We start from the raw sequence: 21,865 nt of genomic DNA on the forward strand, positions 1-21,865 counted from the left end.
TGCTGTGTGTTTTATTTTTTTTTCCTTGAGACAGGTTCTCACTGTGTTGCCCAGGCTGGAGTGTAGTGGTGTAGTCATAGCTCAATGCAGCCTTGACTTCCTGGGATCAGGTGATTCTCCCACCTCAGCCCCTTGAGTGGCTGGGACTACCAGCATGCACTACCATGCCTGGCTAACTTTTAATATTTTTCTGTAGAGATGGGGTCTCACTATGTTGTCCAGGCTGGTCTCAAACTCTCGGGCTCAAGCGATCCACCCGCCTCCCAAAGTGCTGGGATTACAGGCATGAGCCACCGCACCCTGCCAAGACCTTGTGTATTTAAAAAAAAGAAAAGAAAAGAAGAGGCCAGCCTGGGATAACGTGTCATTGCTATGTATCATTCCCACTCAGCACAGAGACCATATACTTCTTGCTGTCCAATAAATATGTCCATATGGGGTATCACCCATTCTCAGCCAAGTCTCAAAACGCCCTCCCCCACCGGTACGAGGTCTCACCCTCAGCATGTGAGCAAGCTTGCTGGGATATTTACTGCCCCCAAACCCCTTGTAGCACCCAAGAGACCAAAGTGACTTGCCCAAGGCTCCATAGAAAGCGCCAGTGGAAGAAGCTGACTCTAGATCCCCCAGCTTCAAGTACAGAATTCTTTCTACTGAGACACAGCCGTCTCTAACAGGGGTGTCACCAAAGGCCTCTGGGGGCATGGTGCAAACAAGAGACTGGCCTTTGCAGCCCCTCTTGGTGTGCCAATATGGGAGCCCTCAACGTCAGCATCCAGCCAGGCTGGTCTGACTGTGAACAGCAGCTAACTCAGGCCACAGGCACAGCCAGGAGTCCTCGTGACTGGATCCTTCCTCTGCCCCGTGGCTGCCCGAGCTGCCCCTCTCTCCCTCAATTCGGTGGCTGAAGCAGAGTCTGCAGTGGCGTCTGTTCCCTCTGCCCTGGCTGTTCCACTACTTGGGAAGAAATTTCCAGCTTGGGCAACATGCGATCTCCAAGATTTCCTAGCTGGTTTCTAATCTCTGGTTAGTGGTCACAACAGCAGAATCAGAAACGCATCTTAAATTAGCCAGGCGTGATGGCATGTGCCTGTAGTCCCAGCTTTACTCTGGAGCGCTGGAGGCTGTGGCAGGAGGATCACTTGAGCCCAGGACATCGAGGCTGCAGTGAGCTGCGATCGCACCACTGCATTCTAGCCTGGGTGACAGAGTGAGACCCTGTCTCAAAAAAAAAAAAGAAATGAATCTTTGGGAGGCGTTTATACTGCAAAAGCATGGTGGCTGGCTCAAGTGAGAACTCCGGCGTGAGTGAGGGGCAGAGGCGATGGTCACTGGTTGGGCCCACAGCATCGCCACACAAGGAACTCGTTTTCCATCACACAGAGACTGCTGCTTCTGTGAATTACACAATCTACCCTCAGTCTTCCAGAGAGCCTGTGCTAAGGCGTGCCAGATAATGATCCGGCTCCCGAGGAGAAGGCACCCTACTGGTGGCTGGGATGCAGCACAGATGCCACGGAGGGGTGAGGAACAGTTTCTTTTTTTTCTGTGACAGAGTCTCACTCTATCACCCAGGCTGGAGTGCAGTGGTGGGATCTCGGCTCACTGCAACCTCTGCCTCCTGGGTTCAAGCTGGGGGATCTTGCCTTAGCCTCCCGAGTAGTTGGGATTACAGGTGCCCGCCACCATGCCCCGCTAATTTGTGTATTTTTTTTTTTTTGAGACAGAGTCTTGCTCTGTCGCCCAGGCTGGAGTGCAGTGGCCGGATCTCAGCTTACTGCAAGCTCCGCCTCCCGGGTTTACGCCATTCTCCTGCCTCAGCCTCCTGAGTAGCTGGGACTACAGGCGCCCACCACCGCGCCCGGCTAGTTTTTTTGTATTTTTTAGTAGAGATGGGGTTTCACCATGTTAGCCAGGATGGTCTCGATCTCCTGACATCGTGATCCGCCCGTCTTGGCCTCCCAAAGTGCTGGGATTACAGGCTTGAGCCACTGCGCCCGGCCTAATTTGTGTATTTTTAGTAGAGATGGGTTTCACCATGTTGGCCAGGCTGGTCTCGAACTCCCAACCTCAGGTGATCCACCTGCCTCGGCCTCCCAAAGTGGTGGGATTACAGGCGTGAGCCACTGCGCCTGGCCAAGGATAAACATCTCTACCCCTCAGAGTGACGGTTTACAAAGTGCTGTCATGCATCTGTTTGAGAACACATGCCTGTCCCTGTGACCTTGTTTACTTTCACACCAGCTGTGCGAAGTCAGCAGCACGATCCCCATTTTCCAAAAGCAAACATGGATGCCACCGGATTCAAAGTGTCCTTACCTCTCACTCTCATCTGCAGCCTTTTCCGCCTCCTCCAGCTTCTGCAGGGCCGTGGCCAGTCGTTCCTGAGCCCTGTCCAACTCCTCCTCAACGAGCTGGATGCGTCGGTTGAGGGCGGCCACATCACCTTCAGCCTGGGGAGGACGGAGGTGCAGCCATGTTAAGAAGTATCAGGCCAAACACCAGTGGGAGCCTCCCCCATGTCCTGCCCTCTGTTAACCCGATTTTCCCCATCAAAGTCCACCCAGGAGACCAGGCCATAGGGAATTTACACTCATACCAAAATTTCAGTGTGATCTTCCCGGAAAATGTCCGGGAAAAATATCCACCACTCAATAGCAAAAGGTGAGCATTGCCAGGCGCGGTGGCTTACGCCTGTAATCCCAGCACTTTGGGAGGCTGAGGCGGGTGTATCACAAGGTCAAGAGATCGAGACCATCCTGGCCAACATGGTGAAATCCTGTCTCTACTTAAAACAGAAAAATTAGCTGAGCGTGGTGGCATGTGCCTGTAGTCCCAGATGCTCGAGAGGCTGAGGCAGGAGAATCGCTTGAATCTGGGTGGTGGAGGTTGCCAGGAACCGAGATCGTGCCACTGCACTCCAGCCTGGTGACAGAGCAAGACTCCGTCTCCAAAAAAAAAAAAAAAAAGGCAAGTGTCCCAGTACAAGATGGGTAGTTGAGTCAACACAGGAGGCAAACATACCACATGTGATTTGAGATGAATGTCAGTGCTGGCCTCTCCAGCAACACAATAGACCCAACGTTAGGCTAAGATCTAAGATAGGCTCTTCTCTGAAAAAGGCACACAGTGTTACCACATAGAGAGTTCTAAGGCTTACTGTGAGATTCCTAGAAAGCAAGGCCATCAGTGACCTGGCTCACTGTGTCCCGTGAGTTCCGCTCTCATTCACCTGAACGGCAAGATAAATGCAAGACTATGGAGCCCTCAGTTAAATGCTGGCCATGCAATTACCAAGGTGGGACGAGATCGGGCAGCCTCGTTGGAATTCCATCCTTCAATCAGCCTGGCTGAGAGATGGCAGGACAAAAAGATATGAAAAGGGAAAGAAAACTTGGTTGCAGGCAAGGAAGACATACCCCAATAGTGTTATTGGCTCTTCAAGGGGTTTTTACCTACAAGGAAGGAAGTACAATGGGAAGCATTAAAGCAGGAATTCCAGGGCCAGAAAGTGCTGGGTTAGAATCCCTGCTTTGTCATTTTCTTTTTAATTTTTTTTTTTAAACTGAGACAGTGTCGCTCTGTCACCCAGGCTGGAGTGCAGTGGTGCAATCTCGGCTCACTGCAACCTCCTCCCCTCCAGGTTTAAGCAATTCTCTGCCTCAGCCTCCGGAGTAGCTGGGATTACAGGCACCTGCCACCACGCCCGGCTAATTTTTTTGTATATTTAGTAGAGACGGGGTTTCACCATCTTGGCCAGGCTGGTCTTGAACTCCTGACCTCGTGATCCACCTGCCTCAGCCTCCCAAAGTGCTGGGATTACAGGCGAGAGCCACCATGCCCAGCCTTCTTTTTAATTTTTTTTTCGAGATGGAGTCTCACGTTGTCACCCAGGCTGGAGTGCAATGACATGATCTCGGCTCACTGCAACCTCTGCCTCCCAGGTTCAAGCAATTCTCCTGCCTCAGCCTCCTGAGTAGCTGGGATTACAGACAGGCACCACCACGCCTGGCTAACTTTTTGTATTTTTAGTAGAGACAGGGTTTCGTCTTGTTGGCCAAGCTGGTCTCAAACTCCTGGCCTCACGTGATCCACCCTCCTTGGTCTCCCAAAGTGCCGGGATTACAGGTATGAGCCACTGCACCCGGCCACGTTTTGTCATTTTCATAGCCACGTGGTGTTGGGAAGGTTGCTTCATCATCCTGGCCGTCTCCATCCCAAAGCCTGATTAGTTACAGGACTGCCTTGAGGCTGTAACTCCAGGACGTGGTGCTGCTTAGCCTCAGCAGGTGGGATGTGCCAGAGAAAGGCATCTCTTATTGCCATGGTTTTATTTTACCGCAATTTCATCCTCACACATTGCACCCATTTTACAGGTGAGGAAAGCGAGGGGCCCCACTGGGGGAAGTGGTTTTGTTCAGTGACTCAGAATTGGTAAGAAATGAATGGCCTCTTAAGACCCACCCAGGGCTCTTCCTTGTCAGAACCTGTCCCCTAGGTCCTGCCAGGGCTTCATGGCCTGGCGAGTTTTCCAGCAATGCCCACTCTTTGGAAGGAATATTGAGAACGGGTCAAACGGGCCTCCACCGAGAGGAAAAGGGAAGCCACACTAGCTTTTTCCTATCAGGGCAAATGAAGAATCCCTGAACTGGGGAAGGCTATCAGAATCATTAGGAAGGCCGGGCGTGGTGGCTCACATCCGTAATCCTAGCACTCTGGGAGGCCAAGGCGGGTGGATCACATGAGGTCAGGAGTTGGAGACCAGCCTGGCCAACAGGGTGAAACCACGTCTCTACTCAAACTACAAAAAAAAAAAAAAAAAAAAAAAAAAAATTAGTCGGTGTGGTGGCGGGAGCCTGTAATCCCAGCTACTTGGGAGGCTGAGGCAGGAGAACCGCTTGAACCCGGGAGGTAGAGGCTGCAGTGAGCCGAGATCGTGCCACTGCACTCCAGCCTGGGCAACAGAGCGAGACTCTGTCTCAGAAAAACAAAAGTTATTAGGAAAGCCGCCACTCCCTCTCCTGCCCTGAGTTCATTCGGGTGGCGGGGGTGGGGGGCCGGCGGGGGGAGGGCGCGAATAGAATGAGGCTAACATGGCTGAAAAACACAAGTAGAGTCAGGAAGGTCTCTTAGCCTCAGACTCCTAGAGGCAGACAGGGGTGTTTCATATTGCAGCGTCCTCTGAAACACCAAAAGCGGAGAATTGTGAAAACCACCGATGAAACTGTCTTAAGAAACGTCACTCAGGCCTTCCCATGAATGGGTGCCTTTCATTCTTTTTAATTGCATAGATCTTAACTCCTCCTACCACCTTCAGTCACTGGGCCAGGAACTGATGTTGCAAAAAAGCTCTGCAACCAACACCATTATGGAATTCCAGGACATTTTCACCCCCCGCCAAAAACAAAAACAAACAAACAAACAAACAAACAACTGCGTAGCTATTAGTAGTCGAGGAATTGATTTTAAAGATCAAACAGAGGTGCTTGATTCATGAGTTGTCTTTTAAGAAGTGAGTAGCCCTTACGTGGGAAATTCTGAATCCTGGCAAACAATGCTTTTGGCAGATTTTCAACTGTCTGGAGTTGGGAGATACACGCGTATCTGTACATGCATACATATATATGTATTTTTGAAAAACTGCTAGTCACTACCGAGTCATTTTGGGTTCCACCCCTTCCTGCAATCAAAGCCTTCCACACGCTACAAAGGATTTCCCTTATAAGGTAAAAGAGGCTTGCTAGATACATGCGGCAAAGGAACAGGAAGATGTCAGTTAATCACACAAAAATCTAAACGAAACCAGCTGTCGGGAAACAGGCCCAGAAGTCTAGCACACGCCGGCTCCTGGCTTATCCTACAAGAGTGAAAGGGTTGTTTTTTTTTTTTTTTTTTTTTTTTTTAAAAAACCCACCCCTGGTCTTAGCTCCTTTTGCCCTGGGAGAGGTTTTCCCTCTCCCAGACCGAGAGAAGCATCCTTTGCTTTTTCAAGAACTTTTTCAAGAAGTCTTCAACTCTCCGAAAACAGCTTCCCTCCCAACTAGACGGTCCTGTTCCTAAGTCTTGGCTCGAGGCTGAGGGCCATTTTGAAGCCGAGTTAATTGTCCTCCAGCGAGATGACTTGGGATGAGATCAGAGCGAGAGCTGTGTCGGTTAAAGTGTGAGAAAGAGGCCAGACCGGCTACCGATTGAGGCTTACACCGGGTTTGGGTTTCTAAGGCCTCTTTGGGCCAAAGCAGCCCTTACAGGAATAGAGGCTTCAACCAGGCCCATGCTGCAGCCCCCATCTGGGCTCTTTCCAGACCTGGCAATTCACACCACCAATTCCATCTGGCCGGGCATCTTTTGCCCCTCTAGGGTCCCCACCCTGAGCCTCAACACTTAGCTTTCAGGGCTCTTGGGCTTCAACCTCTACCTGCATCCCCACCCCCCACCATACAACTTTCTCGCTTCTGAGTCTGTGCACACCCCTGTCTCTGGTCCCAGCAAACTTATTCTATAAGACCCTGCTCAACCTCCATTTTGGAGCCTCCCATCATGCTCCCATAACTGCACAGAAAACCCATGGAATGCAAACCTCGCTTGATCAGTGAGTCAGCTCCCCTGCCTCCATTTGTCTATAAACTCTTCCCAGGGCAGAGAAAACACAATTGAGAGGCTGGGCGCAGTGGCTCACACTCTTAATCCCAGCACTTTGGGAGGCCAATGTGGGCAGATCACGAGGTCAGGAGTTCGAGACCAGCCTGGCCAGCATCGTGAAACATCGCCTCTACTAAAAATACAAAAAATAAAATAAAATAAAATAAAAATAGCTGGGCGTGGTGGCAGGCGCCTGTAATCCCAGCTACTCGGGAGGTTGAGGCAGGAGAATCGCTTTAACTCGGGAGGTAGAGGTTGCAGTGAGACGAGATCGCGGCACTGCACTCCAGCCTGGGCGACAGAGTGAGACTGTCTCAAAAACAAACAAACAAACAAAAAACAAGAAACAAAACACAATTGGGCATTTACAAAGCGCCAGGCTCCACGCCTGAGATTTCACTCCTGGGACCCTCCCTGCTACTCTGGGGGGTCGGGATTCTTATCAGTCCTACTCACAGATGGGGAAACAGCTCCTACAGAGTAAATACCAAGTCATGCAGCTGGTGGGCGGCATGAGATGGGACCAGAATCCAAATCTGTCCCCAGCCCCTGGCGGTGCCACCATCTGTCCCAAGGGACAGCCAGGGGGATGATGCAGAGGGGATGGTGAAAATCCCTCCTTCTTCAGACCCATTGTCTATCTCGGGCCCTGCCCGAGACTCGCGGCGGAGGCGCACAGCAGGCGCTCAAACGACCGTGGGTCCAGGGCCCCGCGCTTGCGTTCCCGGGGCCTTCTGGAGGAAGGCAGGGTCCTGCCGCCCCGGTTCCCGCAGGAATCAGCTGGAGAGAGAAAGGCGGGTGGCTCGGGGCTGAACTTCCGCCACCCCCCATCCCCACCCGCCCCCGCCGCCTGGAGAAGACACGTCGCCGCCGCGCCCCTGGGAACGGTCAGGGAAGTCCAAGCAGGAGCCGCAAAGCCGCGAAAGAGGCGAGAAAGTGCGACCCCCTCCCCAGATCCCCGGACCCCCGTCGAAATCCCTGTCGGCCGGTCAAACCCCAGACAATGGAAGCTCCACGTTTCCATCCTCACTTCCCGCCCACAAGTCCGGTAGCGGGTTCCCCTCGGCCTGGGACCCCAGAGCCAGCCCTGAGTCGGAACCTGCACGATGCGCCCCCTCCCGCCGCTTCACTTCTCCACTCGGAGACCGCGCACCCCCTCCACCCCATCCCCCCATTTCCCGCTCAGCCGGCTCCGCCCGACCCGGAGGCGGCGCCCCCTCCCCTGTCCCTGGCCCAGGAAGGAGGACGGCGGAGGAAGAAGGGGGTTCTGGTTGCGAGCGCAGGGATGTGGGTCTGCGATCGGCGTCCGAGGGCGTAAAAAGGAGGCCGGAGGACTGCGCGCGGGCGGGCAGCGCGGGAAGCCGGGAAGAAAAGAGGGCGCGCGGGGGAGGAGGCTGCGGGCGCGGGGCCCGGGGCCGGGGCGCTCACTTTCTCGCGCCGCTCGCGCTCGCCGTCCAGCTCCCGCTGCAGGCCCTGCGCGCGGTCTTCCGCCTCGTCCGCCTGCTGCTGCAGGGCCTGGATCTTGCGTTTCACCGCCTCCAGGGAGTTGAGGCCGGCCATGGCGCGGAGGCGCAGAGGCGCACGGGCAGCGGCGGGCGCTCGGCTGGACTCGGCTCCGGCGAGAGCTGCACGGCCGCGCCCCGGCCCCCCAAGCCTTTGCCTGCGCGGGGGCCGCCCCCGCCTCTCCCCGCCCCCCGGGCCGGCTGCCGTCGGGGCGATGAGGTCACCTGGCCGGGCCGCCGACGTCAGCACCGCTGGGGGAGGGCCTGACGTCGGCACCGCTGGCCACAGCTGCTGGAAAGTGCCCCTTTTCGGGACTTATTTGGAGAAAGCGCTGGGAGGCGCCGCCTTCTTCTCCTCCTCTTCCTCCTCCCCCTCCGGCTATCCCCGCCCTCCCGGCCCCAGGGCTCCGGCCTGGCCCCGCCGCAGGCTCCCGCATCGTTGCACACATACGTCGGAGGCTTTCTTCTCCGTGAGCTCCAACTTCTCCTGCGCGTCCTTCAAGTTCTCCGAATATTTATCCAGCTCGTCCTCTGTCCCTTTTAGTTTCTTCTGGAGGTGCGTCAGCTCCTCCTCCACCTGGGGACGACAGAGCGGGGAACGGGTCAGCCTGGGGTCGGGCACGTCCCCGAGGTGCAGGGGTGGTCCCGCCCCCAATATTCACAAGAGTCCTTCGTCTCTCTCTGGGCCTCAGTTTCCTCATCTGTAAAACAGGGGTTACAATAGCAGGCACCAGGCCATCCAAGCTACCTGATGGTAGGATTTTCACATTCGTCCTGAGGACCAGTTGTTTTAGCCTTATCGGCATCCCCAGTACTCTAGGGAGATGGATAGCAGCTTTTGGGAAACTGAAGACCCCTAATGTTTTCCAGAAATACACATTCCATTTCAGGGGTGCAGCCTCACCATAATCTGGAGTGAAGCAGAATCTCATTCTCCGTGCCTGGATCCCCCTGCCCATCCCTGTCCCCAGCCTTTCTCCCTCTGGTTCTGACCCCAATACGGGGTCAGAGAAACTTTCTAACAAATACGCCTGCCCTGCTTCTGCCTAGAACCTGCTATGGCTCCCTATGGCCCAAGGCAGTGGTTCTTAGACTGTCTTACCAAAATACTCTGCAGGGCTGAAGGGCTCAGACCTAGTGCCTCATTTCTGGGCTTAGGGGGCTTGGCTAGAAGAGACTCGGCCCTACAGGATCACTTTGTTTGAAGACTCGAGTTAAATCTTTAAAATTTTTGCATATAGGCCATGTTCATTTTAATAAAAATGTCCCTTACTTTCCCTAAATTTTCAGTCCTCTGTTTATCCCAAGAGTCTGCCCCCATTCTCCCACCAGTCCTAGTCTGAGAAGCTCAGGTCTATGGGATACAAACCACAGACCCCATCACCTCTCTATCTTTGTCAACCCCTGCCACACCGGTCTAGAGTTGGCTCGGGAAGTCTTTCCTGTCACCTCCAGGCTGCAGCTCCCTCCCTGGGCCCCCAACTCTCTGGATTAGGGTGATTATATCCAGCTCATGCCTGGATTTGACTTTCTTTTTTTCTTTTTTTGGAGAGTCTCGCTCTGTTGCCCAGGCTGGAGTGCAGTGGCATGATCTCAGCTCACTGCAACCTCTGCCTCCTGGGTTCAAGTGATTCTCCTGCCTCAGCCTCCCTGGTAGCTGGTATTACAGGTGCATACCAGCACACCTGGCTGATTTTTGTATTTTCAGTAGAGACGGGGTTTCACAATATTGGCCAGGCTGGTCTCAAACTCCTGACCTCAAGTGATCTGCCCGCCTTGGCCTCCCAAATTGCTGGGATTGCAGGTGTGAGTCACCACACCTGGCTTGGATCTGACTTTTGCCTCAGATGGTTTGAACTGATCTTGTTCCTGCTCCCAGGGTGGGCAGGCAGCCCCCACTGAGCCCAGCTTCGTTCTCCTGCTTCCTCTCCACAGCAGGAGGCTCAGAGAGGTGGAATGACTTTCCCTAGGTCACACAGCACAGGGTTTGAGCCCAGGTCTTCTGAATATATGCCTGTTATGAACTGAATGTTTGCTTCTGCCCCTCTCCAATTCGTATGTTGAATCCCTCATCTCCATGTGATGGCAATTGGTGATGGGGCCTTTGGAAGATGATGAGGTTTGGGTGAGGTCATGAGGGTTGACCTGCCATGATGGGATTAGGGCCCTTATGAGAAAAGACCAGAACTTGGTTATCCTCTTCCAATGTGAGGACACAGCAAGAAGGCGGCTGTCTGTAAGCTAGCTAGAGAGCCCTCACCAGACATTTAATCTGCCAGCATCTTGATCTTGGACATCTAGCCTCCAGACTGTAAACAACAAATGTCTATTATTGAAGCCACCTAGTCTATGGTGTTTTGTTGTAACTGCCTGAGCTGACAAAGACAAAGCCCTTGGCCCTGTTCCTCACACCAGGCCAGCTTCCATTCCTCCCTCTCTGACTTGCTTCTTTTCTCTTTTTTCCTGAAGAGGGTAGTTAAAAAAAGCTGCTGTGCTCGTGGCTTCTAGACCGAGCTCTGAATCCTATCTGGGTTACATGCTTACTCCTGAGTGGATGTGCAAAATGTAGCAGGTGCTCCGTATGTGTGTGTGTGTGTGCGTGCTTTTTTTTCCTTTTTTTTTTTTTTTTTTTTTTTAACACAGTCTTGCTGTGTCTCCCAGGTTGGAGTGCAGTGGCGTGATCATAGCTTACTACAGCCTTGACCTCCTGGGCTCAAGTGATCCTCCCGCCTCAGCCTCCTGAGCAGCTGGGAAGTGTGAACTCCAGGCTTCCCATCTTGCGGCCTGCTGGGTGTCAGCTGGAGGATGGGGGTGGAGGCTGGCAGCTGGGGGTTCAGCTGAAGTCACTGAGGTGACCTGCAAGGGTCTCTAACTGAGATGCCACAGAGAGCAAGTAGGGCTATCCTGTCTGAAGTCCTCAGGAGCATCCCAAACTATGGGGAGGTGACAGGGCCCAACCCAGGGTGGCCAGCTGATCAGGGCAAGGTCAGAGTCTATAGGGCGTGACCTTGACCTCCAGGTGGGAGGCCTGGAAGCCTGACTCCAAATTCAAGCTCTACAACCCCCGTCCCCTTTTCTGGCCTTGGTTTCTCCATCTGAGAAGAGAAACCTTGACATGCTGGTCTCTGAGCTTTCCGGCAGCTGCTTTTGAACTTCTGCCTTGACTGAGAAAATGAGCCAGTTTCCTTAAAGACGTTTCATAGGTCAATCTTGACCTATACTGTCCACCTGACTTCCTTCCAGATCTGTGGATCACAGCCTTTATTAGGTGCCAACTGTGTGCCCAGCACAGGACTCTCCTAACATGTAGGAAGAGTGAGAGCAAATCTGACAGCATTGAGCTCATCAGGGTATGAAGGTGGTTTGGGTGTTTCTTTTTGTTTTGTTTTTGTTTTTTTGAGATAGGATCTTGCCGTGTTGTCCAGGCTGGTCTCAAACTCCTGGGCTCAAGGGATCCTTCCACTTCAGCCTCCTGAGTAGCTGGGACAACAGGCATGAGCCACCCCACCTGGCTGGTTTGGGGTTTTTTGTTTGTTTGGTTTGGGGTTTTGACTACTTTTTTGGGGGCAGTGTTTGGGCACGAACAGGTGAGGACGGAGATAAGGCCGGCAGGGGGCTATCTGGCATTTAGAATGTATTGGGCATGTTACGAATTTTTTTGGATATATTTTTTTGAGACAGAGTCTTGCTCTGTTGCCCAGGCTGGAGTGTAGTGGCGTGATCTTGGCTCACTGCAATTTCCACCTCCTGGACTCAAGTGATTCTCCTGCCTCAGCCTCCCTAGTAGCTGGGATTACAGGCTTATGCCACCAAGCGCAGCTAATTTTTGTATTTTTTGTAGAGACAGGGTTTTGCCAGGCTGGTCTCAAACTCCTGACCTCAGGTGATCCGCCCACCTCAGCCTCCCAAAGTGCTGGGATTACAGGTGTGAGCCACTGTGCCCGGCCAGGGCGTGTTACAAATATTGTCCCAGGGAAGACCCATACTACAGAAGGGCAAACTGAGTCTCTGAAAGGGGAAGGGACTTGCCTGATGCCACATAGATGGGGGATTTGAATCTTTGTGAGTCTGATTCCAAAGCTGGTTTGCTCGACTTCTAGATCATGCTGGACCCACTGCTAAGAATGACTTTCTGCTTTTCACTGGGAGGGCTTCTACTGTCCCTCCGTGCTCAGTCCCAAGGCTCCCCAACCCTGGTGGCCTGCTCTGCTGCCCTGAGCAGAGCTTTCGTCACCCCTATGGCCCTCCCAGCCTCTGTCCCTCCCTCTGGTCTGGCCCTGACCTCTGAGTTGGAGGTATTCACCGTCTGTCTCCCTCAGCTTGGAGTTCCTTGGGGGTCAGGTCTGGGGCCACGATGGGCCCCAGCATCAGAACACTGTAGGAAGTGTTTGGGATCAATCGATGACACAGCCCCAAACCCTACAGTGGTAGGCAGTGAGTATAAAAAATAAATGAGAGCTGGGCGCGGTGGCTCATGCCTGTAATCCCAGCACTTTGGGAGGTCAAGGTGGGTGGATCACGAGGTCAGGAGTTCGAGACCAGCCTGACCAACATGGTGAAACCCCGTCTTTACTAAAAATACAAAAATTAACAGGGCGTAGTGGCGCATGCCCATCATTGTCCCTCTGTGAGCCTCAGTTTCCCAGCCTGTCATAGGATTACCTTAGTCCCTGCAAATGTGGCCTTGGGGCGGGGCTGAGGCAGGATGTGGGGTCAAAGGCCAGTGGTGGAGGATGTTGCTGCCCTGGGAGGGGAGTGGGCAGGAAGCGGCCAGGCTGGGCCTCTTTGTCCTGTTCCCACACTGGGGAGGCAGGGCCAGAAATCAGTGCTTGGCTGCTGGGATCAGGCTGGCTCGAGAGCCACTCTCTCTGGCCTCCTGCAGCATCAGGCACTCTAAGTGCCTTTATTACCCAGCAGGACTGGCCATCAGCTCCCATGGGGCTCTGGCTTCTGCTTGGGAATTCTGGGATCTTGGGTTCCACACCTGAACTTCAGAAGGCCTCATGTGTTCCCATTTCACAGATGAGGACACTGGGGGCCCGGAGATGTGCAGGAGCATGTCCTCAGTCATGAAGCTAGGAGAGTCACAAAGACCAGGCTCTGTGGCTCAAGTCTGTGATCCCAGTGCTTTGGGAGGTTGAGGTGGAAGGATCACTTGAGCCCAGGAGTTCAAGACTAGCCTGGGCAACATAGTGAGACTCTGTTTCTACAAAAAATAATTAACTAGCTGGGCATGGAGGTGTGCACCTATAGTCCCAGCTACTGGGGAGGCTGAGGTGGGAGGATCACTTGAGCCTGGGAGTTTGAGACTGCAGTGAGCTGTGATTGCGCCAGTGCACGACAGCCTGGGCAACAGAGTGAGATCCTCATCTCTAAAAAATAAAAATACATTTAAAGACTGACATACGCAAAGTATGTGCTAGTCTATGGAGCTTTGCCTCAAAGCTAGTCTGTGGAGACTTGCTTTGAGCCCAAGTCTACTCCAGTGGGCATTTTTGTGGGACAAAAAAGACATAATGAAAAGAACCTGTCCTCACCTCCTTGGCCATGCAGCTGGCTGGAGGCTTTGAGGATCCTTCCCTTTTGAACTTGTGACTGCCTTGCGAGACAGCCACTCACACCTTAGTAAGAATTAGAACCATAAACTTGTTTGTCTCTGAATCTCTGGCTAAGTCCCTCATGGTGAGGGCTAAATGATGGCTAGAAGCTGGCCCAGCACAGGATGAATGTCTGTGTTTGCCAGGGAGGGGCACAGAGAAGGCGGAGAGAGCTTGTGGCAGGGAACACTGGGGTGGGGCTTGGCCTGAGCGAATGTGCCACAGACTCTTAGGGCAGCCCCAGGGCACTGGGGGCTGGGGAGGCCCAAAGGGGAAGTAGGGTGGGGCAGGAAATCAACCCACATTTATTGAATGCTTACTCTGAGCTAGGCACCGGGCCAATGGTTCCACCTGTACAGTCACCTCTATTCCTGTCACGGGGCGGCGAGGGAGGCCCTACTGTCACTTCCATATCTCGCTCAGGCAGCCGTCCGGGACACCCAGCGACTAAGCCATGACTCAAACATGGCCAGTCTGAGCTCCGAGCTTTCGCCTTTAGCTGCTGGGCTGGCCTGGCTCCTAGCCTGGGTGGGGCTGGGCACTCAGTGCCATGGTCTTAGGCATCTCCCAGGGCTTATCGGAGACCTGGACGCTCCCCAGGGCTTGGCAGTTGACTTCGGTGCGTGGATAAGCTTTGTGGGGAACATGGCTCTGTGGGAGGGGACTCCCTTTCTTCCTCCCACCCGCTGCTCGTGTCCGCTCTGCTCCAAACCATGGCCACGGCCTTGGGACTCCAATGCACTCTTGTTCCCAGGGTTCCCAGGACTCTTGTCTCCAATGCTCTGGGTCTGTGTGGGCTCTTGGCTGCCAGGAGATGAGAAATGGCCTCCCTGTCCTCCGTCTGCCATGGGCAGCCCATCTCCCCCAGCCTCCAGGCTTGTAGCAGGGACACCCCCACATACATATTGAGATTCTCAGACTCACTCTCAACTCTACTGCCATCCCAGTCCCCAGAGCCCACCCAGTCACCCCTGCAGCAGGTCACTGCCCTGGGATCCCACCACACACACAAGCGCCCTGCCACTCTCCTGGGCCCATGAGACCGTGGGCTCCTGTCACAGTGGAGGCTTCCTGATCCAGGGGCATAGCGTCACCTACACGCACACCCAGGTCTGCACAGCCCCCCTCACATCCACACGCACACGCCAGCAAAAACAGTCACTGACACACACACTCCGACAGAAACACACGCTCATCCACACACACAGCCCAATAGAAACACACACACATCCACACACACACACCTCGACAGAAACACACACTCATACACACACGCCAGCAGAAACAGTCACTGACACACACTCCGACAGAAACACATGCTCATCCACACACACACAGCCCAATAGAAACACACACATCCACACACACACACACCAATAGAAACACACACTCATCCACACACACACCTCGACAGAAACACACACTCATCCACACACACACCAATAGAAACACACACTCATCCACACACACACCAATAGAAACACACACTCATCCACACACACACCAATAGAAACACACACTCATCCACACACACACCAATAGAAACACACACTCATACACACAAACACAGCAATAGAAACACACACTAATCCACACACACATCAATAGAAACACACACTCATACACACACACCTTGACAGAAACGCACACTCATCCACACACACACCAAGAGAAACACACCCTCATCCACACACACACCAAGAGAAACACACCCTCATCCACACACACCAATAGAAACACACACTCATCCACACACACCAATAGAAACACACACTCATCCACACACACCAATAGAAACACACCCTCATCCACACACACCAATAGAAACACACACTCATCCACACACACCAATAGAAACACACACTCATCCACACACACCAATAGAAACACACACTCATCCACACACACCAATAGAAACACACACTCATCCACACAGACACCAAGAGAAACACACCCTCATCCACACACACACAATAGAAACACACCCTCATCCACACACACACCAATAGAAACACACACTCATCCACACACACACCAAGAGAAACACACCCTCATCCACACACACACCAACAGAAACACACCCTCATCCACACACACACCAATAGAAACACACACTCGTCCACACACACCAATAGAAACACACACTCATCCACACACACACCAATAGAAACACACACTCATCCATATGCACCTCAATAGAAATACATACACACACGCCAACAACAGAAACACACTCATCCACACACATACACACCCGTAGAAACACACACTCATCCACACACCCCAACAGAAACACACACTCATCCATACACATCCCCACACACACCAACAGAAACACACACTCATCTAAACATGCACACACACCCCAACAGAAACACAGTCACCAACACACAAACAGAAACACACATCCAAACACGTGCACGTGCACACACAGACACGCCAGCAGAAACCCAACACCCTGATACACATATGCCAACACAAACATAGCCACATCAACGTGTACTTTCAATCACTGTCATGCCAGCATTTGCACAAGCACACACACAGTCAGCCTCTCCCACTACCCTCACAGACCCCCACCATCTACACGAAGACTCACAAACACACCCACACTCTTTCACACCTACTTTCCAACAGCCGCTTGCAGCGTCCCACACACTCAAAGCTCTCCTAGTACACACTCGTTCTCACAGTCACCTTTACCCCTCCGCACTCTCTTCAGCTGAAACATACGCACATGTACAGACAGACACATAAAACACACATACAACACATGTGCACACACAGAAACGCTCAAACACACAGACACACAGAGAACTCACACACACACAAATATGTGTACACACACAGACACGCGCAGAAATGCTTAAACACAGAGACGTGCAGACGCACAGACACACGCTCAAACATACACAAATACATGTACACACAGACACATACAAATGCCCAAACATGCGGATACACACACAGACCCAGAAATGCTCACACACACACAGAGAATTGCTCAAACACACACAAATGGCCGGGTGTGGTGGCTCATGCCTGTAGTCCCAGCACTTTGGGAGGCAGACGCGGGCGGATCACTTGAGGTCAGGAGTCGGAGACCAGTAGGGCCAACACGGTGATATCCCGTCTCTACTAAAAATACAAAATTAGCCGGGTGTGGTGGTGGGTGCCTGTAATCCCAGCTACTTATGAGGCTGAGGCAGGAGAATCGTTTGAACCCAGGAGGTGGAGGTTGCAGTGAGCCGAGATTGGGCCACTGCACTCCAGCCTGGACGACAGAGCGAGACTCCGTCTCAAACACACACACACGTACATACACATGTATACACACGCAAACACACACATGCACACACAAAGTACACACGTACACACACACACGCTCAAACACACGCAAATACACACACACACAGCATGTCCCCAGCCACCCTCTCTATTACACAACCTCCCAGCTCAAACACCTCTACCTCTCTCGTGGACGTTTTCACTCTCTCCCTCCCCACGCCACCTCTCTGTCAAACTCACTTTGTTCGCACTGGCCCTGCTGGGGAAGGGTTCGATCGTCACCCCCCTTTCAGCACAGGACCCCATCCAAGGAAGGCAATGGTCTCCTCTCGCTCTTCCTCGGCCAAAGCATCAGCTCACTGTCCTCCCCACCGGCAGGTGTCTGCGACCCCCACCTGGGCTCCAGACCCCGGCCTTCCGCACAGAGAGGACGCCCAGCAGCCCCGCGCGGCCCAGCGGAGGGCACCTCACCTGCTTGCACTTGTCCTCGGCGGCTTTCTTATCCGCCTCGGCCTGCTCCGCGCGGTCGATGGCATTCTCCTTGTCCAACTTCAGCATCTGCATTTTCTTCTTGATGGCCTCCATGGCTGGGCTCTGGCGCAGGGGGCGTGGGGACCGCGGCTGGCTCTGTGGGGGCTGCGGCACGCGGGGGCTGCGGCTGTGGGGCCGAGTGAGCCTGGCAGGGTGGAGGAGAGGGCCTTATAGCCTCCCAGGGTGCCCCCGCCCTCCTGCCGGGCGAGTCTTGGAGGAGGCCCAAGCCCAGGCCGGCCGGGCCAGCCGCCACTCGCTTGCTCAGGAGGACTTGGCCAGCTCACCGTGCTCCCGGCAGCCCTCGCCTTATTTGGACCTAGGATTTTCTTAAAGGAAGAAAAAAAAAGATCCTAGCTGTTTCCATTTTTAACCTGGTGACACAGGTCCCGCGTGGGTGTGTGGGCACGGCACAGGCCCAGGAGAAGCTGCCCGGGCAGGACCTAGGGTGGGGGCTGCTCTGGGCTGCCTCAGTTTCCCCATCCGTCGTTGGGAGGAATGAAGAGGGCTCTGGGTGGGTGCAGAGTCCTGGCACTGCGATGTGGGGAGGCTCCTGCCTTTTCTGTGGTCTTGTCTGTTCCCCCCTGAGTACCTGGTCCCTCAAAAATGGGAAAGTACTTATTAAGTAAAATGAGCAATTCCCCCTACACACACACACACACACACACACGCTTTTCTCTGCCTAGGAAATGTTAGGAAACGTCTATTTATCTTTCAAGGCCCAGATTCAATGGCCCCTCCTTCAGGAAGCCGTCCTGGATTCCTAGACAGACTTTTGGACTTCCAGCCCAGCATCAAACCTTCTCCTCCCCTTTGGGTCCTGCCTCTCCAGTATCAGGGATTAGGCCTGCACCCCATTTCCTGCCACCACCCCCAGGGAGCCTTCCTGGATTTCTCCCACCTCTTTCTGCTGTGCCTCTGTCTCTCTTTTGGTGACTGTCCCTGTGTCTCTCTCAGCTCCCCGCTTAAGACTCTGCCCCCAACTCTCTCCATACAGGACCCCTGTACCCCAGTTTTCTCACCCCCAGGCCTTTGTGCCATCCGTCTCCTTGGCCCTACTGTGCCTCCTTTCTCTCCTCTAGCAATCTGGGGCAGGATTCACTGACTCCAGAAAGCTTTTTCCTTCCTTAGAGAGTAGAGCTAAAAGAATAAAACAAATTTTTTTTCTTTTTTCTTTTTTAAAGAGAAAGTTTAATTTATTGGCTCATTCATTCAGGCACTGAATTCCTCTCATGTGCTGTGCCCTAGCAGTGCACACTCAGCATGTGGGAGCTGTTACTGTTATTATTTGAGCATCATTTATGAGATGTGACATGCTTTGGGGCAGGCCTGGGGCTGGGTCTTGTCTGTGGTTTTCTGAGCGCCTGGACCCTGGAAGATGGGAAAGTGTTTGTTAAAATGAACACACACACACACAGGCACACACATACACACACACACACACACACACACACACACTTCTCTGCCTAGGAACTTCTGTTTATCCTTCAAGGCCCAGATCCAATGACTCCTCCTCAAGGAAGCCTTCCTGGATTCCTAGACAGACTCCTGGACTCCCAGCCACCATCAAGACTCCTGTGTGGGATGAAGTGGAGGTGGGGAGGCCTCCTCGTTTTCTGCCCAAGGCTGTAGAGGAAACAGGATCGTGGGAGAGATGGGTAGTGGTCAGTGCCACTGGGGACTGTAGGTTCAGGCCAAGAGTGTCCAGCTCCCGTCTGCCCACTCCCAGCTGTCTCACTGTCCATTAAACCAGCTTCCTTCTCTTTGTCATGGTGAGAACTTCAACCCTGTTGGTGCAGGGGCTGAAAAGGTAGCACATAGAACATTCTAGAACTTCTTTCATGCACTAAAGACATTGACTTCTCCCTGTGTTCTGGAATTAAGGGAGTCCAGCCCAGACCCCTCCTCAACTCCATTTTTCATCCTGCCCCCTTATACAACCCCTCCCCCATGCTACACAGACAGTTTCCTCCGGTGACAAAAGCAGACCAGAATAATTGCATCTCGAGGGACGTCAGTCACGATGAAAGGATCCTGGGTGGATAATGAAGAAATGCCATTCATGGACTAAGCTCAGCAGACGACTCACAGATCCCACTTCACTCTCCCTGAGCCCTAACTGGGGGACTGTTTTTATTCCCGTTTTTTTTTTTTTTTTTTTTTTTTTTGGAGACAGAGTCTTGCTCTGTTGCCCAAGCTGGAGTGCACTGGCATGATCTTGACTCACTGCAACCTCTGCCTCCCGAGTTCAAGTGATTCTCCTGTCTCAGCCTCCCGAGTAGCTGGGACTACAGGTGCATGCCACCACGCCTGGCTAAATTTTTGTATTTTTAGCAGAGATGGGGTTTTGCTATGTTGGCCAGGCTGGACTCCAACTCCTGACGTCAAATGATCCACCCACCTCTGCCTCCCAAAGTGCTGGGATTACAGGCATGAGCCACCATGCATGGCCTTTTATTCCCATTTTTACAGAGGAGGAAGTTGAGGCTGGCCCTCCATGTCAGAGGCCATCCAGCCAGGAGAGGCGGCTGCCACGGAGGCCCCTTTGCCTTTGCAACAAACCCCAGGAATGAGCTGCGGTTATGAGCCCCTGCCTGTGCTACAAATGGGGAAACTGAGGCCCAGAGTGGCTCACCCATAGTCACCCAGCTTGTGAGTGGCCCAGTGGACTCTAGGACTGAGACTCCACCTGCCCCGCTCCACCACAACCAGGCCTCCACGCCCACCATTTCTCATTCTCTTGACTGTCTCTGGCTGAGTCATCAGAGGTCAGTCCTGATGTCCTCTGCACCCCTGCTGTCCCCCGCTGTCCCCAGAGACCCTGGGACCAGCCTCACCACAGGTGGTGTGGCTAATTCCAGGCCTGACACCACCGGCCTCGGAAAGAGATCCCTCCCGCAGGAGATGTCTGCATGCTCCATGGCCTTGTAGGGAAGACCCTTGTCCCTGGTTCGGTTTCTTGCAAAGGGAGCTCCCGGAGGTGGAGTCAGATGCGGAGGAGGGGAGAAGCAGGCTAGGAATGGCGTTAGGACTAGCTGCATGACCCCATCAGCATCTTTTTTGTGCCCTCCTCTGCAGGCTTGGTAACGGACTTACGTCTGGGTATGTGCTCCAGGGAACACCCCAGGAGGCCTGGTCGGGGCTGGGAGGGTCATCTGGGGTTCCTGGCTGCTGGGGGCCCTGCCTCAGCTATTCAGGCTGTGTATTCTAGAGTATGAGGCAGGTGGAGGCTGCCATTTATAGCTCAGGCGTGAGCTTCCCTCCTGCACTTCAACCTCTCCAACTGGGGGCTTCTAAGGACGGGGTGGGGAAAGGAGAATGACCCATCAGCATCCCAGCCACCTCCCAGTCATGAGACCCAGAGTCATTTATCAAGCATCTACTACCATGTGCCGGTTTTTGGAACACTGTGGTGGACATGACTCATCCCAGTGCGGCGAGACAACCGATAACTGCAATTATGGAATTAATTACAATAGGGCAAATGACTGTCTTTTGATACAAAAGTTCAAGGAGGTCAGGCAAAATGGCTCACGCCTGTAATCCCAGCACTTTGGGAGGCTGAGGTGGAAGAATCACTTGAGGTCAGGAGTTTGAGGCCAGTCTGGGCAGCATAGCAAGATCCCGTCTCTACAAAAGATACAAAAACTAGCTGGGCATGGTGATCTGTGCCTGCCATCCCAGCTACTCAGGAGACTGAGGTAGGAGAATCACTTGGGCCCTGGAGTTTGAGGCTGCAGTGAGCTTCTCTCTCTCTCTCTCTCTCTCTCTCTCCTTCCTTCCTTCCTTCCTTCCTTCCTTCCTTCCTTCCTTCCTTCCTTCCTCCTTCCTTCCTTCCTCCCTCCCTCCCTCCCTCCCTCCCTCCTTTCTTTCTTTCTTTCTTTCTTTCTTTCTTTCTTTCTTTCTTTCTTTCTTTCTTTCTTTCTTTCTTTCTTTCTCTTTCTTTCTTTTTCTTTCTTTTTTTTTCTTTTTTTCTTTCTTTCTCTCTTTCTTTCTTTCTCTTTCTTTTTTTTCTTTTTTTCTTTCTTTCTCTCTTTCTTTCTTTCTCCTTTCTTTCTGGAGACAAGGTCTCCCTCTGTTGCCCAGGCTGGAGTGCAGTGGCACAATAGTGACTCACTACAGCCTAGATCTCCCAGCTTCAATTGATCCTCCCACCTCAGCCTCCTGACTAGGTAGGACTACAGGCATGTGCAACTATGCCTGGATACCTTTTTGTTTTTGTGGAGGTGGCGTCTTGCTATGTTGCCCAGGCTGGTCTTGAACTCCTGGGTTCAAGAGATCTTCCTGCCTTGGCCTCCCAAAGTGTTGGGA

The 21,865-nt window shown here is 53.2% G+C and overlaps 1 protein-coding gene and 1 long non-coding RNA gene across 3 annotated transcripts in view; both read right to left on the minus strand.

The window, feature by feature from the left end:
• The window catches only part of TPM4 (tropomyosin 4), a 33,589-nt gene extending 15,878 nt beyond the window's left edge, over positions 1-17,711 (minus strand). The window contains exons 1-3 of one of the 2 annotated variants that reach the window (XM_007995628.3): positions 17,498-17,711; positions 8,593-8,718; positions 2,320-2,453 (exon numbers count right to left, since the gene is read on the minus strand). In XM_007995628.3, coding sequence (XP_007993819.1) covers positions 2,320-2,453; positions 8,593-8,718; positions 17,498-17,611 — 374 coding nt within the window. In that variant the 5' untranslated portion in view covers positions 17,612-17,711. Of the gene's footprint in view, positions 1-2,319; positions 2,454-8,067; positions 8,315-8,592; positions 8,719-17,497 lie in introns of those variants that run through there. The other variant, XM_007995629.3, reaches the window with a different exon arrangement.
• A 1,017-nt stretch (positions 17,712-18,728) lies between these two features.
• On the minus strand, positions 18,729-19,421 carry LOC119621872 (uncharacterized). The gene is made up of 3 exons (XR_005238480.2): positions 19,293-19,421; positions 19,013-19,180; positions 18,729-18,925 (listed from the first exon to the last, which is right to left on the minus strand). It is a non-coding gene; the product is annotated as an uncharacterized lncRNA (long non-coding RNA).
• Between the last annotated feature and the right edge of the window lie 2,444 nt (positions 19,422-21,865).

Source organism: Chlorocebus sabaeus, chromosome 6 (assembly GCF_047675955.1).
Source record: "Chlorocebus sabaeus isolate Y175 chromosome 6, mChlSab1.0.hap1, whole genome shotgun sequence".
Taxonomy (NCBI): Eukaryota; Metazoa; Chordata; class Mammalia; order Primates; family Cercopithecidae; genus Chlorocebus; species Chlorocebus sabaeus.